Genomic DNA, 15,364 nt, shown 5'->3' with positions numbered 1-15,364 from the left:
AAAGATCACTCACCCAGACCAAGTAGGATTTATCCCTGATGGATAAACATTTGCAAATCAATCAATGTGATAAATCACATTAATAAACTGCTGAATGAAATTCACATGATTATCACAATAATTATATTATATATATATTATCACAGAGAAAGCATTTGATAAAATACAAAACTCTTTCATGATAAAAACTCTAACCAATTTGGGTATAGAAGGAACATTCCTCAACACAATTAAGACAATTTATGTAAATCCACAGCCAGAATCCTATTGAATGGGGAAAAGTTGGAAGCATTCCCACTGACACCCAGAACCAGACAAGGAAGCCCATTCTCACCACTGCTATTCAATACAGTCCTGCAAGTTTTAGTCAGAGCCATTATTCAATAAAAAGAAATCAAAGGGATACAAATTGGGAAATAAGAAGTCAAACTATCCCTATTTGCAGATGATATGATTCTGTATACAAGGGATCCAAAAGACTCCACCAAGAGACTATTAGAACTCAGAGAAGAGTTTGGCAAAGTAGCAGGATATAAAGTCAATGTACAAAAATCAACAGCCTTTGTATACACAGACAATGCCACAGCTGAGAAAGAACTTCTAAGATCAATCCCATTCACAATAGCTACAAAAAAAATCAAATACTTTGGAGTAAATTTAACTAAAGTTGTCAAAGATCTCTATGATGAGAATTATAAAACATTAAAGAAATAAATAGAATAAGATACAAAAAATGAAAAAATCTTCCATGCTCATGGATTGGAAGAAGCAATATCATCAAAATGTCCATTCTTCCAAAACCAATTTACAGAATCAGTGCAATAACAATCAAAATTCCAAAGACATTCTTCTCAGATACAAAAAAAAATGATGCTGAAATTCATCTGGAGGCACAGGAGACCTCGAATAGATAAAGCAATTTTATACAACAAAAATAAAGCTGTACGCATCACAATACCAGATTTCAAGACATACTACAGGGCAGTTAAGAACCTGGTACTGGTATAAAAACAGATGGACAGAACAAAGGAAAAGAACAGAACCACCAGAAATCAAGCATCTACCACCAACTTATCTTTGACAAAGGAGCTAAAATCAACCCCTGGTGCAAATGCGGTCTCCTCAACAAATGGTGCTAGGAAGACTGGATCTCCACATGTAGAAGTATGAAGGAAGACCCTTACCTTATGCCTTACACAAAAATCTACTCAAATGGATTAAAGATCTAAATCAACAACACAAACACCATCAAATTACTAGAGAACATTGGGGAAACCCTTAAAAACATTGGCCCAGGCAAAGAGTTACTGGAAAAGACCTCAGATGCACAGGCAATCAAAGCCAAAATTGACAAATGGGATTACATCAAATTGGGAAGCTTCTGTATCGTAAAAAATAAACACTCAATAAAATGAAGAGGCAACTGATAGAATAGGAGAAATTATTCTCAAAGTACACAACTGATAAAAAGCTTAGTAACCTGAATATATAAAAAGATTAAGAAACTCAACAACAGCAAAACAAACAACCTAGTCAAGAATTGGGTAAAGGACTTAGACATTTTTTAAAAGAGGAAATCCAAAGGGCCAGCAGACATATGAAAAAATCTTCAGGATCTCTAGAAATCAGGGAAATGCAAATCAAAACCACAATGAGGTTTCACCTCTTCCCTGTTAGAATAGCTTACATACAGAAATTAACAAACAACAAATGCTGCCAAGGATGTGGGGGAAAAAGTACCCTAATCCACTGTTGGTGGGAATGCAAACTGGCAAGGCCACTATGGAACACAGAATGGAAATACCTCAGAAATCTGAATGTAGACCTATCATATGACCCAGCCATCCCACTCCTAGGAACTTACTCAAGGGAAATGAAATCAGCATATGAAAAAGGTATCTGTACCCTCCATGTTTATTGCCGTTCAATTCACAGTAGGAAAGACATGGAATCAATGCAAAAGACTGGAAAAAGGAATTATGGGATATGGACACCATGGAATACTACAAGTGGTAAAAAAAAAATGAAATCACTCCTGTCAATGGCAACAAAATGGATGAAACTGGAAAATATCATACTTAGTGAAATAAGTCAGTCCCAAAGGGACAAATATATGTTCTCCCTGACCTGTGATAACTAATAGAGCACTTAAAGGCATTGTGTAGAAGTGAAATTGACACTTTGAGAAGCAATGACTTTGAACAACCCTTGTCTTGACTGTTGAGGAACAATTTTTTTCATTCATACTATTTGTTGAACTCCTTACTTAACATAGAGTTAATCATATGTATACATTTAATTGAAAATAGATCTTAGTAAAAAAATATGAGTGGGAAAAAGAGAGAGAAGAGGAAATGGGCTGGGAGTGTGGGTGGGAGGGCAGGCAGGATGGGAAGAATCACCATGTTCCTAAAGTTGTAAGTATGAAATATACGAAACTTGTAACCATAAAGCTGTATAGTTCTGCAAACATTCCTACTGACTGACTTCTTAGGGTACAGTTTAGAAATTTGCCATGTGATGCCAAATCCCCATATGTGGGGTGGTTTAAAAAAAAGCACTGTAAATGTTAAAGTGATCATAGGGATAGGATTAAGCATTAAAAAGATCATATAGGTTCTGGCGCTGTGGCATAAAAGGTAAAGCCGCCGATGACAGTGCCAGCATTCCATATGGGCTCCAGTTCAAGTCCTGACTACCCCAATATAATAGTATTAACACAAAGCCAAAATTAACTATTGGGATTGAATCAAATTGAGAAGTTTCTGTACTTCAAAAGAAACAGTCAGGAGAGTGAAGAGACAACCGACAGAATGGGAAAATATATTTGCAAACTATGCAACAGATAAAGGGTTAATAACCAGAATCTACAAAGAGATCAAGAAACTCCACAACAACAAAACAAACAACCCACTTAAGAGATGGGCCAAGGACCTCAATAGACATTTTTCAAAAGAGGAAATCCAAATGGCCAACAGGCACATGAAAAAATGTTCAAGATCACTAGCAATCAGAGAAATGCAAATCAAAACCACAATGAGGTTTCACCTCAACCCGGTGAGAATGGCCCACATTCAGAAATCTACCAACAATAGATGCTGGAGAGGATGTGGGGAAAAAGGGACACTAACCCACTGTTGCTGGGAATGCAAACTGGTCAAGCCACTGTGGAAGTCAGTCTGGAGATTCCTCAGAAACCTGAATATAACCCTACCGTTCAACCCAGCCATCCCACTCCTTGGAATTTACCCAAAGGAAATTAAATTGGCAAACAAAAAAGCAGTCTGCACCTTAATGTTTATTGCAGCTCAATTCACAGTAGGTAAGACCTGGAATCAACCTAAATGCCCATCAACGGTAGACTAGATAAAGAAATTATGGGATATGTACTCTATAGAATACTATACAGCAGTTAAAATAAAACAATGAAATCCAGTCAATTGGAACAAAATGGAGGAATCTGGAAGACATCATGCTGAGTGAAATAAGCCAGTCCCAAAGGGACAAATATCATATGTTTTCCCTGATCTGTGACAACTGACTGAGCACCAAAAAGGAAACCTGTTGAAGTGAAATGGACACTATGAGAAACGGTGACTTGATCAGCCATTGCCCTGACTGTTGATTAACAACTTAATACGTTATCCCTCTTAGTATTTTATTTTGTCTGTTCTACTTAATACTATTAATTCTGTAATTAATACACAGTTATTCTTAAGTGCTGAAACTTAACTGAAAAGTGATCCCTGTTAAATATAAGAGTGGGAATAAGAGAGGGAAGGGATGTACAATTTGGGACATGCTCAAGCTGACTTGCCCCAAATGGTAGAGTTAGAAACATACCAGGGGACTCCAATTCAATCCCATCAAGGTGGCATGTACCAATGCCACCTCACTAGTCCAAGTGATCAATTTCAGTTCACAATTGATCATAATGATAAGACTAAGAATCAAAGAGATCACATAATCAAGACTAGTGTCTGCAAATACTAACCGATAGAACAAAAAAGGGAGAGAACGATCCAACATGGGAAGCAAGATACACAGCAGACTCATAGAATGGCAGATGTCCTAAACAGCATTCTGGCCCCAGAATCAGCCCTAAAGGCATTTGGATCCTGCTGAAAAGCCCATGAGAGTATTTCAGGCATGGAAAGCCAAGACACTCTGGCAAAAAAAAAAAAAAAAAAATGACCTAAATGAAAGATCTCTGCGAGTGAGATCCCAGTGGAAAAAGCAGGTCATCAAAGGAGGAGGTACCTTTCTCTGAAGGGAGGAAAGAACTTCCACTTTGACTATGACCTTGTCTAAATATGATAAGAGTCGGTGAACTCAAAAGACTTCCATAGCCTTGGCAACTCATTACTGGAGCATAGTGAGATTACTGATGCCATAAACAAGAGTGTCAATTTGTTAAGTCAACAACAGGAGTCACTGTGCACTTACTCCTCATGTAGGATCTCTGTCCTTAATGTGCTGTACATTGTGATTTAATGCTATAACTAGTACTCAAACAGTATTTTTCACTTTGTGTTTCTATGTGGGTGCAAACTGTTGAAATCTTTACTTAATATATAGTAGACTGATCTTCTGTATATAAAGAGAATAGAAAATGAATCTTGATGTGAATGGAAGGGGAGAGGGAGCAGGAAAGGGGAGGGTTGCGGGTGGGAGGGACATTATGGGGGGGAAGCCATTGTAATCCATAAGCTGTACTTTGGAAATTTATATTCATTAAATAAAAGTTAAAAAAATAGTATTAATAAATAATAAAAGTTCAACCACAAATACAAAAACATATATGATATAGCAAAAGCAATACTAAGAGGAAAGTTTTCAGCAAAAAACATCTTTGTCCTAAAAATGAAATAATATTAAAAGCAATACAAAGGATTGAGAAACTGAAAATTGGTTCTGTGAAAATATAAGCAAAATTGTCAAATTGTTAGCTTGATTAAGAAAAGAGAGAAGACTCAAATCAATAAGAGTAGAAAAGGGAGTAAATATTAAAAATGACACTTCAAAATAAAACTCAATAGAAGCTATTACAAACTATTATAGGCCAAAAATTTGGAGAATTTAAAAGAAATGGATAGGCTTCTGGAAATACCTATCTTACTAAAAATGAATAAAGACTTAGAAAACCTGAAAAATCAACTAGTGACAAGAATGAATCAGTAATAATAAAGAGTCTCCTGAAAAGAAAAACCCAGAACCAGATGGTTCAGTGCTGAAGTCTATTGAACTTTTAAGAAAAAACTAATACCAATTATTCTCAAACTACTCCCAAATCTGAAATGAAGGGAACCCCTCCAAATTCATTCTATCTTGATCCCAAAATCAGACAAGCACGAAGCAAAAAAGAAAACTGTACTGAGGAACACAGATGAAAAATTCTCAACAAAATACTCTATCAAACAGAGTTCAACAGCACATCAAAAAGATCACACTGTGTTGGATTTATGCCAGAGACATAGGGATGGTTCAATACACAGCTCAGTAAACCTAATACATCACATCAACACAATGACGGACAAAAGTGATATGATTGTCTTAATAGATGTGGATAAAAATTTAACAAAATAAAGCATTTATTTATGGTTAAAAAACATATTAAATAAACTAGTTGTAGAAGAAACATACCTCAACACACGAAAGCCTTTGTATGACAAACCCACAGACAAGATGGCGTTGAATGAAGAAAGTTGAAAGCACCCCCTGCCCCGCTAAGATCTGGAACTAGAAGATTCCACTCTCACTGCTATTATTTAATATAGTTCTGGAAATTTAGCCAGAGCCATTAGGTAAAATACATACAAATGAAAATGGAAGAGATCAAATTATCCCTGTTTGCAGATGTTATGATTCCATACATAGAGAAATCAAGATTCCACAAAGAGAACATTAAAATGAATAAGCAAATTCAGCAGATGTGCAGGATATAAAATAATACACATGAATAAGTAGTATTTTATACCTGAACAACAATCTCAGTAATAAACTACTTGCAAGAGAAACCTCATCCACAAGAGATTTGATGCCTTGGGATAAATTTAACCAGAGATGTGAGAGACCTCTACAGTAAAAATTAAATAACACTAATGTTTAAAATTGATGAAGAAGAAATAAATGGAAAGACTCCTCATGTTCATGGGTTGTAAGAATAAATATAATAAGAATACATATTATAAAAATGTCCATATTCAAAAAGCAATCTAAATGAAAGATCCTGGTGAACAAGACCCCAGCAGAAGGAACAGGCCATCAAGGAGGGAGGCACCTTTCTCTGAAGGGAGGAAGGAACCTCCACTGTGATACGGCCTTGACTAAACAAGTTCAGAGTCAGTGAACTCAAGGGCCTTCCATAGCCTAGACAGCTCATAGCAAGAGTCTCAGGTGATTGCTGACATCATAAATAAGAGTGCCAATTGTTAAATCAACAACAGGAGTCACTGTGTACATGCTCCCCACGTAGGATCTCTGCCCTTAATGTGTTCTACTATGAAACTTAAAGACAACACTACTAGTCGAACAATACCCTATACCTTGTGCGGTTGTGTGAGTGCAGCCTGTTGAAATCCTTGCTTAGTGTATACTAAGTTGATCTTCATCATATGAAGGTAACTGAAAATGAAACTCGATGAAGGGCAGGATGGGAGAGGGAGTGGGAGAGGGGAGGGCCACGGGAGGGAGGGAGGCTTCGGGGGGGAAGCCACAACAATACAAAAGTTCACTTTGTAAATTCACATTTATTAAATAAAAAAATAAAATAACTATATAACTAACAAACAAAAAAAAGAAAAGAAAAAGAACTTAATACTTTACCCTTTTAGTATTTTTTATGTTCTACTTAAAACTATTGGTTCAACTCTGTAATTAATACACAATTACTCTTAGGTGTTTAATTAGTGCTATAACTAGTACTCAAATAGTATTTTACACTTTGTGTTTCTGTGTGGGTGTAAACTGTGGAAATCTTTACTTAACATATGCTAAATTGATCTTCTGTATATAAAGATAATTGAAAATTAATCTTGATGTGAATGGAAGGGGAGAGGGAGTGGGAGAGGGGAGTGTTGTGGGTGGGAGGGAAGTTATTGGGGGGGAAGCCATTGTAATCCATAAGCTGTACTTTGGAAATTTATATTCATTAAATAAAATAAAATATAAAAAAATAAAAATATAAATATAAAAATGTCCATATTACCCAAAATTATTTATAGACTCAATGCAATCATCCATGAAAACACCAATGACATTCTTCACAGAATTAGAATGATCTGGGGGCCTACGCCATGGCTCACTTGGCTAATCCTCCACCTGCGGTGCTGGCACCCCGGGTTCTAGTCCCGGTCAGGGCGCCAGGTACTGGTCCCGGTTGCTCCTCTTCCAGTCCAACTCTCTGCTATGGCCCAGGAAGGCAGCGGAGGATGGCCCAAGTGCTTGGGTCCCTGCACCTGCATGGGAGACTGGGAGGAAGCACCAGGCTCCTGGCTATGGTTTGGTGCGGTGCCGGCCATAGCGGCCATTAGGAGAGTGAACCAACTTTTCTCTCTGTCTCTCTCTCACTGTCTATAACTCTCTCTCTCTGTCTCTCTCTCTCTCTCTCTGTCTCTAACTCTGCCTGTCAAAAAAAAAAAAAAGTGATCTGGGGATCGGCGCCATGGCACAGTAGGTTAATCCTGTGCCTGCAGTGCCAGCATCCCATAATCAGTGCCAGTTCTAGTCCCAGCTGTTCCATTTCCAATTCAGCTCTCTGCTATGGCCTGCAAAGTGCTTGGGTCCCTGCACTCGTGTGGGAGACCTGGAAGTAGCACCTGGTTCCTGGCTTCAGATCAGCGCAGCTCCAGCCATTGTGGCCATTTGAGGAGTGAACCAACAGAAGGAAGATCTTTCTCTCTGTCATTCCCTCTCACTGTCTATAACTCTACCTCTTAAATAAATAAATAAAATCTTAAAAAAAAAAGAATGATAAATCCTAAAATTCATACAGAAACACAAAATATCTAGAATGGACAAAGCCATCTTGAATAAAAACAAAGCCGGAACTATCACAATCCCAGATTTGAAGATATATTACAGGAATATTGTAACCAAAAATATAATACTCACATGAAACTAGATAAACATACCTATAGAACCTAATAGAAACCCAAGAAATAAATTCACACAGAAACAACCAACTTATCTTCAACAAAAGGTCAAAATTACTTCCTTGAAGGATAATCTCTTCAATAAATGCTGCTTAGAAAAGTGGATTTACACGTCAGAAGTCTGAAATGAGACCTCTACCTCTTACCCTGTATAGAATCAACTAAAAATGAATCAGATTTAAATATAAGACTTGAAACTTTGAAACCACAAGAAGAAAACTGGGGGGAGGGACGGCACTGTAGTGTAGCAGGTAAAGCTGCAGCCTGAAGTGCTGGCATTCTATATGGGCAAAGGGCACCAGTTCAATTCCTGGCTGCTCCACTTCCAATCCAGCTCCCTGCTAATGCACCTGGGAAAGCAGTGGAAGATGGCCCAAGTCCTTGGATCCTTGCACCCACATGGGAGACCCAGAAGAAGCTCCTAGCTCCTGGCTTTGGATCGGCCCAGTGCTGGCCATTGAGGCCATCTGGGAAGTGAACCAACAGATGGAAGATCTCTCTCTCTCTCTCTCTCTCTCTCTCTGCCTCTGCCTCTCTTTCTACCTCTGCTTTTCAAATAAATAAGTAAATAAATCTTTAAAAAAAGAAGATGAGGGAAATGCTTTAGCACATTGGCATAGGCAATGACTGTTTTCTAAGACCACAAGAGCATGAAAAATAAAAGCAAAAATACACATTTGGGATTTTATCAGACCAAGGAGCTTCTGCAACCAAAGGAAACAATCAACAAAGTGAAGAGAAAACTAAAAGAATGGGAGAAAGTATTTGAAAACAAGCATATGATAAAATGTTAATACTCATATAAGGGTCTCAAAATTTAAAAAAAAAAAAACTACCAGTTCAAAATTGAGCAAAGGATTTAAAAAGACTTTTTTTTTTTTTTCAAAAAGAAGAAAAACAAACGCAAATAAACAAATAAAAAAATCCTGGTATTGCTATCTGTCAAGGAAAAGCAAATAAAAACCACAATGAAGCATCATCTCACTCCAGTTAGAAAGACAAAAAAATCTGATGACGTTCTGGAGAAAATGGGATGCTAACACACTGTTGGTGAGAAGGCAAATTAGTGCAGCCATTTTGGAAGTCCCCCCCCCAAAAAAAAATAGAAGTATCAGATGACCCAGCTTTTCCACTTCTGGGACCATATCCCAAGGAAATGAAGGCTCTATATGAAAGAGATGCCTGTGCCCTCATGCTTATTGCAGAACAATTCACAACAGTGAAGATATTTTAGAATCAGCCAAGGTGTCTATCAGTGGATAAATGTGATATATATACTCTGCCAAAAAAAAGAAATCCTAATATTTGCAATTTTAAAATGGGTGGAATTGGAAACCAGTATGTTTTGTAAAACAAATCAGAGATGATATAAAGACAGGTATTACATGTTTTCTGTTATATTATGTTCAAAAATGAAATAAAATAGAATGAATAGAATAAGCCCTTGAAAAACACAAACTACTGAAACAGAGTCAAGAAGATACAGTCTGTAGTACCCCGAACATACTAGCAAAATTAAAATTCTATTTTAAAAAATCTTTAAAAAAAAGTTCAGATCCATATTTTCCCTGGTGAAATTTACCAGACATTAAGTATTAAACATTTCTGAGCCCTGTGCTCACACAGGAAAAAGATAATCATCTCTCTCTCATCTTGACTTCAAATAAGCCCCATTCCCTCCCCACATATTTTCCACACTGCAATCCAGGAGCGGAACTTCCTCTTCATCCCCCAAAAGTAAAACACACTCCCAACATGACTAAGAACACAGTAGAAGCCCAGGGTGAAGAGCTGCAGTCTTCATTCCAAGCTTTCTGTTTTCACTGAACACGATGCACGTGCTGGGGGGGATCAGGACAGGAAAAGTACACCACTCTTTTCTTAAATGACTTACCTGCACTTGATGAAGCTGATTAAAAGAATCCTTCTTAATTTCTTTCAGATTGACAGTGGCAAATGCTGGAGAGAGAATAAAGGGTTCTGCTGAGTCATTGTTAAAAGTGCCATCAGGGACTGGGTGGAGGACAAGCCTGCACACTGGAGGAGAAGTATAGTGAGATACTGCTTGTAGTCCACCGTCCACTGCTTCGTAGACATTTCCCCCTACACACTCGCAGGGACACTCATCTTAGTGAGAAAGACAGTTAACATCAGCACATTTTGTGCAGAGAAACAGACCAGGAGACCATGACTTGATTAGAACCCAGACTGTATGCAGATCTCCTGTGAACTACGCCACTGTGGGAAGTGGCCACTGAAAAGGAAAACAGCACTTCACTGCAGCAGTTGGCCTTTGAGAAGTGCTACCTGGCAGATGTTCCTCTAGACACATCTGCCTGCTCAGACATCGACTATTTCCCTAATCATTGTCACCTTCTGATACTGTGCTGAATTGTCCAGCTATTTCATTCTCTGGGACGTACTGAATGTCAACACTGTAGGATTCCCAGCCTTGGGCTTTGCTAGGCAGTGTTCTTTATATACCTCTCTTCCAGTCTCCCCACTAGCTTAGTGGGGATGGTCAGCACGCTAAGCATGCCCACAGCTAAGACTATTAGAAAACATGAAAGATGTGAAAATGCACTAGGGACAAGGCGCTCTGTTGTGCTCTGTTAAAAATGGTAGCAGCAATGAGAAGCCATAGTGCTGCTGCAACAGTGAACTCTGAGCTACAACCTTGATCCTCATCTATTGCAGTATCTCTGGTGTCCATTTCAGTGGGCACATAGCATACAACAGAGGCACTGGAGAGCTGCTGGACTGATCAAGCTTCGCATCAGTTGGATAAGAGCCTTAGTTCTCCCTTTACATGACGCTATACTGGTACCTCCTTTAGTGGAGCCTTGCAGCACTTCCTTCTCGTTATCAGAGGTCAGGATCAGCTCCACAATCCCTCTTTTCACCAGAGCCTGTTGAGAAAATTCAACAAAATGAGCTCCTTACCTTGTTCCCAGGGGAAGAAGAAGATACAAATAAATTGGGAAATTACACAGCTGGGTTCAAATGGGCTGATATGAGCTAGAGAATTCAGAGTGTGGCTGCTGTGATTTGAAGAGGATGTGGCTCCTGAACTCACACAGATAGTTCAACTCCAAGACATAATTTGGAGGATACCAAGAGGATTAAAATTTAATTCAATTATGGTGTCTAAGGGGTGAACCTAGGGATAGGTCCTTACATCACGAGTTGTGTGCCCTTGGGAAGTCTTTCTCAGGAGACGGTTAGTGTAATAGCATTAGCTAGGCCCAGCCACTCTCTTTGCTTCCTGGATCACCATGTGGTCCTTCCAATACATGTTCTGTGCCATTGCCGCCCTGAGCCTTCACCAGATGACTGAAGCAATATAGCCTTCGCGATCTTGAAATACGGATTTCCAAAACTATGAGCCAAGAAAAAACTCCTTCCTTCTTAAGTAGCTTGTCTTAGGTATTTCATTGTACTAATAAAAAACCAGTACAGAAAATTTTATATTTAGGGGTGGGATAATTACTATATCTTGAAACGTGGGATTTTTTTATTGCACTAAAAGGCAATCTTTTCATACTGTGGCTGAGAAATTGTCTGTTCCTAGGTGCCAGGTGCTGATATTTTGTGGGAGGCTGAACCTTAAAATGACGCACTGGTGTTTTGGTCAGAGAGAACTGAAGGCAGCAAGGTACTCAGGCTGCACCACTGATTTTCCTGGCTGCTATCAGTGAAAATTACTGTGAGAAGTAGAAGCAGAAATGAGCAGAAACACTTGGAGTGGAAATACTTGAAAATCTTACTGTTCATGCAGAGAAAGAGCAAAGGAAGGAATGTTCTGGATCGGATTTTGCAGTAAAGAAATCTCTTGCTAAAGAAAGTAGCGCAGGTGAGAGGGGGCAAAGGAATCACAGGCAATGCAATGAGAGAAAGATCCCACAGGTGTTGAGGAGATTGGTGATTTCGTTTGCAAATTTGTTTCAAAGATCTTTCAGGGAAAATTCCTTTCAGGAAAGAGCCCTGGTGCACCCTTCTTTCCCAGCAAAGTGTTCTGAGGCTACTGTAGTCCTGCTTCAAGTGGGTACAGACATAACTTATCCTGGAGGAAGACTTTAGCATCACCCACATCATGCTGCTATTGCAAGCATACAGAATGCAAGGTGCTGGGGTCATGGCACTTCCTCCAAGAACCCAAAGGAAATATGGGAAAACCAGGCAGAGCTGTGCTGCAAAGTTAGAGATTCTGCATAGAGCCCCTAATGGGCCACTATCTAGTGAAGCTATGGGAGTGAACCTGATGTGAGCACCTCAAGAAGGTAAAGCAGTCCAAGTGATCAATTTCAGTTCACAATTGATCATAATGAAAGGACTAAGAGTCAAAGGGAGCACATAAACAAGTCTAGTACCTGCTAATACTAACCGATAGAATAAATAAAGGGGAGAGTGATCCAACATGAGAAGCGAGATACTCAGCAGACTCATAGAATGGCGGATGTCCTAAACAGCACTCTGGCCTCCGAATCAGCCCTTAAGGCATTCAGATCTGGCTGAAAAGCCCATGAGAGTATTTCAGGCATGGAAAGCCAAGACACTCTGGGGGAAAAAAAAAAAAAAAAAAACTAAATGAAAGATCTCTGTGAGTGAGATCCCAGTGGAAAGAACAGGTCTTCAAAGAAGGAGGTACCTTTCTCTGAAGGGAGGAGAGAACCTCCACTTTGAATATGACCTTGTCTAAACAAGATAAGAGTCGGAGAACTCAAGGGGCTTCCATAGCCTTGGAAACTCATGACTGGTGCATAGGGAGATTACTGATGCCATAAACAGGAGTGTCAATTTGTAAAGTCAACAACAGGAGTCACGGTGCACTTACTCCTCATGTAGGATCTCTGTCCTTAATGTGCTGTGCATTGAGATTTAATGCTATGAGTACTCAAACAGTATATTTCACTTTGTGTTTCTATGGGGGTGCAAACTTGAAATCTTTACTTAATGTATACTAAACTGATCTTCTGTAAAAAAAAAAAAAAAGAAATTATCAATTCCCAACTTGACTCTCACTGGGATTAAACATGACAATAGTTCTGATCTGATTTCATCATCATTTAAAAAATCATCTATTATTTTTCACTTTATGTTTCTGTGTGGGAGCAAACTGTTGAAATCTTTACTTAATGTATGCTAAACTGATCTTCTGTATATAAAGAGAATCGAAAATGAATCTTGATGTGAATGGAAGGGGAGAGGGAGTGGGAAAGGGGAGGGTTGTGGGTGGGAGGGACGTTATGGGGGGGAAGCCATTGTAATCAATAAGCCGTACTTTGGAAATTTATATTCATTAAATAAAAGTTAAAAAAAAAAGAAGAAGAAGAAGAAGGTAAAGCAACCAGCAACATATGCCTACGCAGAAAAGTGCAGATATTGGGCCGGTGGCACGGCTCACTAGGCTAATCCTCCGCCTTGCGGTGCCGGCACACCGGGTTCTAGTCCCAGTCGGGGTGCCAGATTCTGTCCCGGTTGCCCCTCTTCCAGGCCAGCTCTATGCTATGGCCCGGAAGGGCAGTGGAGGATGGTCCAAGTGCTTGGGCCCTGCACCCCATGGGAGACCAGGAGAAGCACCTGGCTCCTGCCTTCGGATCAATGCGGTGCGCCAGCCACAGTGCACCGGCCGCGGCGGCCACTGGAGGATGAACCAACAGCAAAGGAAGACCTTTCTCTCTGTCTCTCTCTCTCACTGTCCACTCTGCCTGTCAAAAAAAAAAAATTGCAGATATCAGCTTGTAGCTTCAGAGAGCCTCCATGTTGGCAAAGACCAACAGAACTATGGATGCATGGAATCCTCCACCTTTATTTTTTTTTCAACTTTTATTTAATAAATATAAATTTCCAAAGTACAACTTTTGGATTATAGTGGCTTTTCCCCCCATAACCTCCCTCCCACCCACAACCATCCCATCTCCCACTCCCTCTCCCATCCCATTCTGCATCAAGATTCATTTTCAATTATCTTTATATACAGAAAATCAACTTAGTATATACTAAGTAAAGATTTCAACAGACTGCACCCACACAGACACACATAGTATAGAGTACTGTTTGAGTAGTAGTTTTACCATTAATTCACATAGTAAAACAAATTAAGGACAGAGATTCTACATGGGGAGTAAGTGCACAGTGACTCCTGTTGTTGATTTAACAATTGACACTCTTATTTATGATGTCAGTAATCACCCGAGGCTCTTGTCATGAGTTGCCAAGATTATGGAAGCCTCTTGAGTTCACCAACTCTGATCATATTTAGACAAGGCCATATTCAAAGCGGAAGTTCTCTCCTCCCTTCAGAGAAAGGTACCTCCTTCTTTGATGGCCCATTCTTTCCACTGGGATCTCACTTACAGAGATCTTTCATTTATTTTAAAGGATGTCGCAGACAACCTGGGAGCTCAGGCAGAGACCTATCACAGGGACAGAACCACAGCAGAGAACCCACAGTGAGGCAATACCAAGCAGAAATGTGGGATTGACAAATTGTTAAGTCAACAACAGGAGTCACTGTGTACTTACTTCTCATGTGGGATCTGTCCTTAATGTGTTGTCCAATGTGAAGTAATGCCATGACTAGTACCGAAACAGTAGTTTACACTTTGTGTTTCTGTGTGGGTGCAAACTGATGAAATCTTTACTTAATATATACTAAATCGATCTTCTGTATATAAAGATAATTGAAAATGAATCTTGATGTGAATGGAATGGGAGAGGGAGCAGGATATGGGAGAGGTGCGAGTGGGAGGGAAATTATGGGGGGGGGGAGCCATTGTAATCCATAAACTGTACTTTGGAAATTTATATTTACTAAATAAAAAAAATCAAAAAAAAAGAAATGTGGGATTGAAGCTGACACAGAGATGTCCACCAGTGAAACAGCTAGTGGAGCAACAAACATAAGACTTCAACTGGTGATAACTAAAGCATGGGATATAACCAAGAAAGCTATAAGGACACAGCTTCCCAAGTCCTCAGGCCCTCTCTGGAAGCAGAAATATAATTACTGGTCCTCATGAGTTTGAGTCTTGCTGTGGTCCAATTAATCCTCTCTACTTGCCTGTTATCCCCTTCTGAAACAGAAATATACAGCCTGTGCTTGTCCCACCATTGTATTCTGGAAGTATGTAACTTGTATTTTTAGAGTCTTGCAGCTGGAGTAGTCTGACTTGAGTTTCAGTCTTCTAACTTAATGTTCAACTGAGGTA

At 39.3% G+C, this 15,364-nt stretch overlaps 1 protein-coding gene across 7 annotated transcripts in view; it reads right to left on the bottom strand.

The window, feature by feature from the left end:
• The window catches only part of LOC100345977 (beta-galactosidase-1-like protein 3), a 60,925-nt gene that overhangs the window by 21,837 nt on the left and 23,724 nt on the right, over window positions 1-15,364 (bottom strand). For all 7 annotated transcript variants that reach the window (XM_089314542.1, XM_089314549.1, XM_008248356.4 and 4 more), the window contains 2 exons: window positions 10,981-11,062; window positions 10,048-10,112 (listed from right to left, as the gene is read on the bottom strand). In XM_089314542.1, the coding sequence (XP_089170668.1) occupies window positions 10,048-10,112; window positions 10,981-11,062 (147 nt within the window). The remainder of the gene's footprint in view (window positions 1-10,047; window positions 10,113-10,980; window positions 11,063-15,364) is intronic.

The sequence above is a fragment of the Oryctolagus cuniculus genome, chromosome 1 (assembly GCF_051225735.1).
Source record: "Oryctolagus cuniculus isolate XC-2025 breed Fujian yellow rabbit chromosome 1, ASM5122573v1, whole genome shotgun sequence".
In the NCBI taxonomy this organism is placed as follows: domain Eukaryota; kingdom Metazoa; phylum Chordata; class Mammalia; order Lagomorpha; family Leporidae; genus Oryctolagus; species Oryctolagus cuniculus.
Note: the sequence above shows the minus strand (reverse complement) of the source record. Positions and strands in the feature narration are given on the sequence as shown.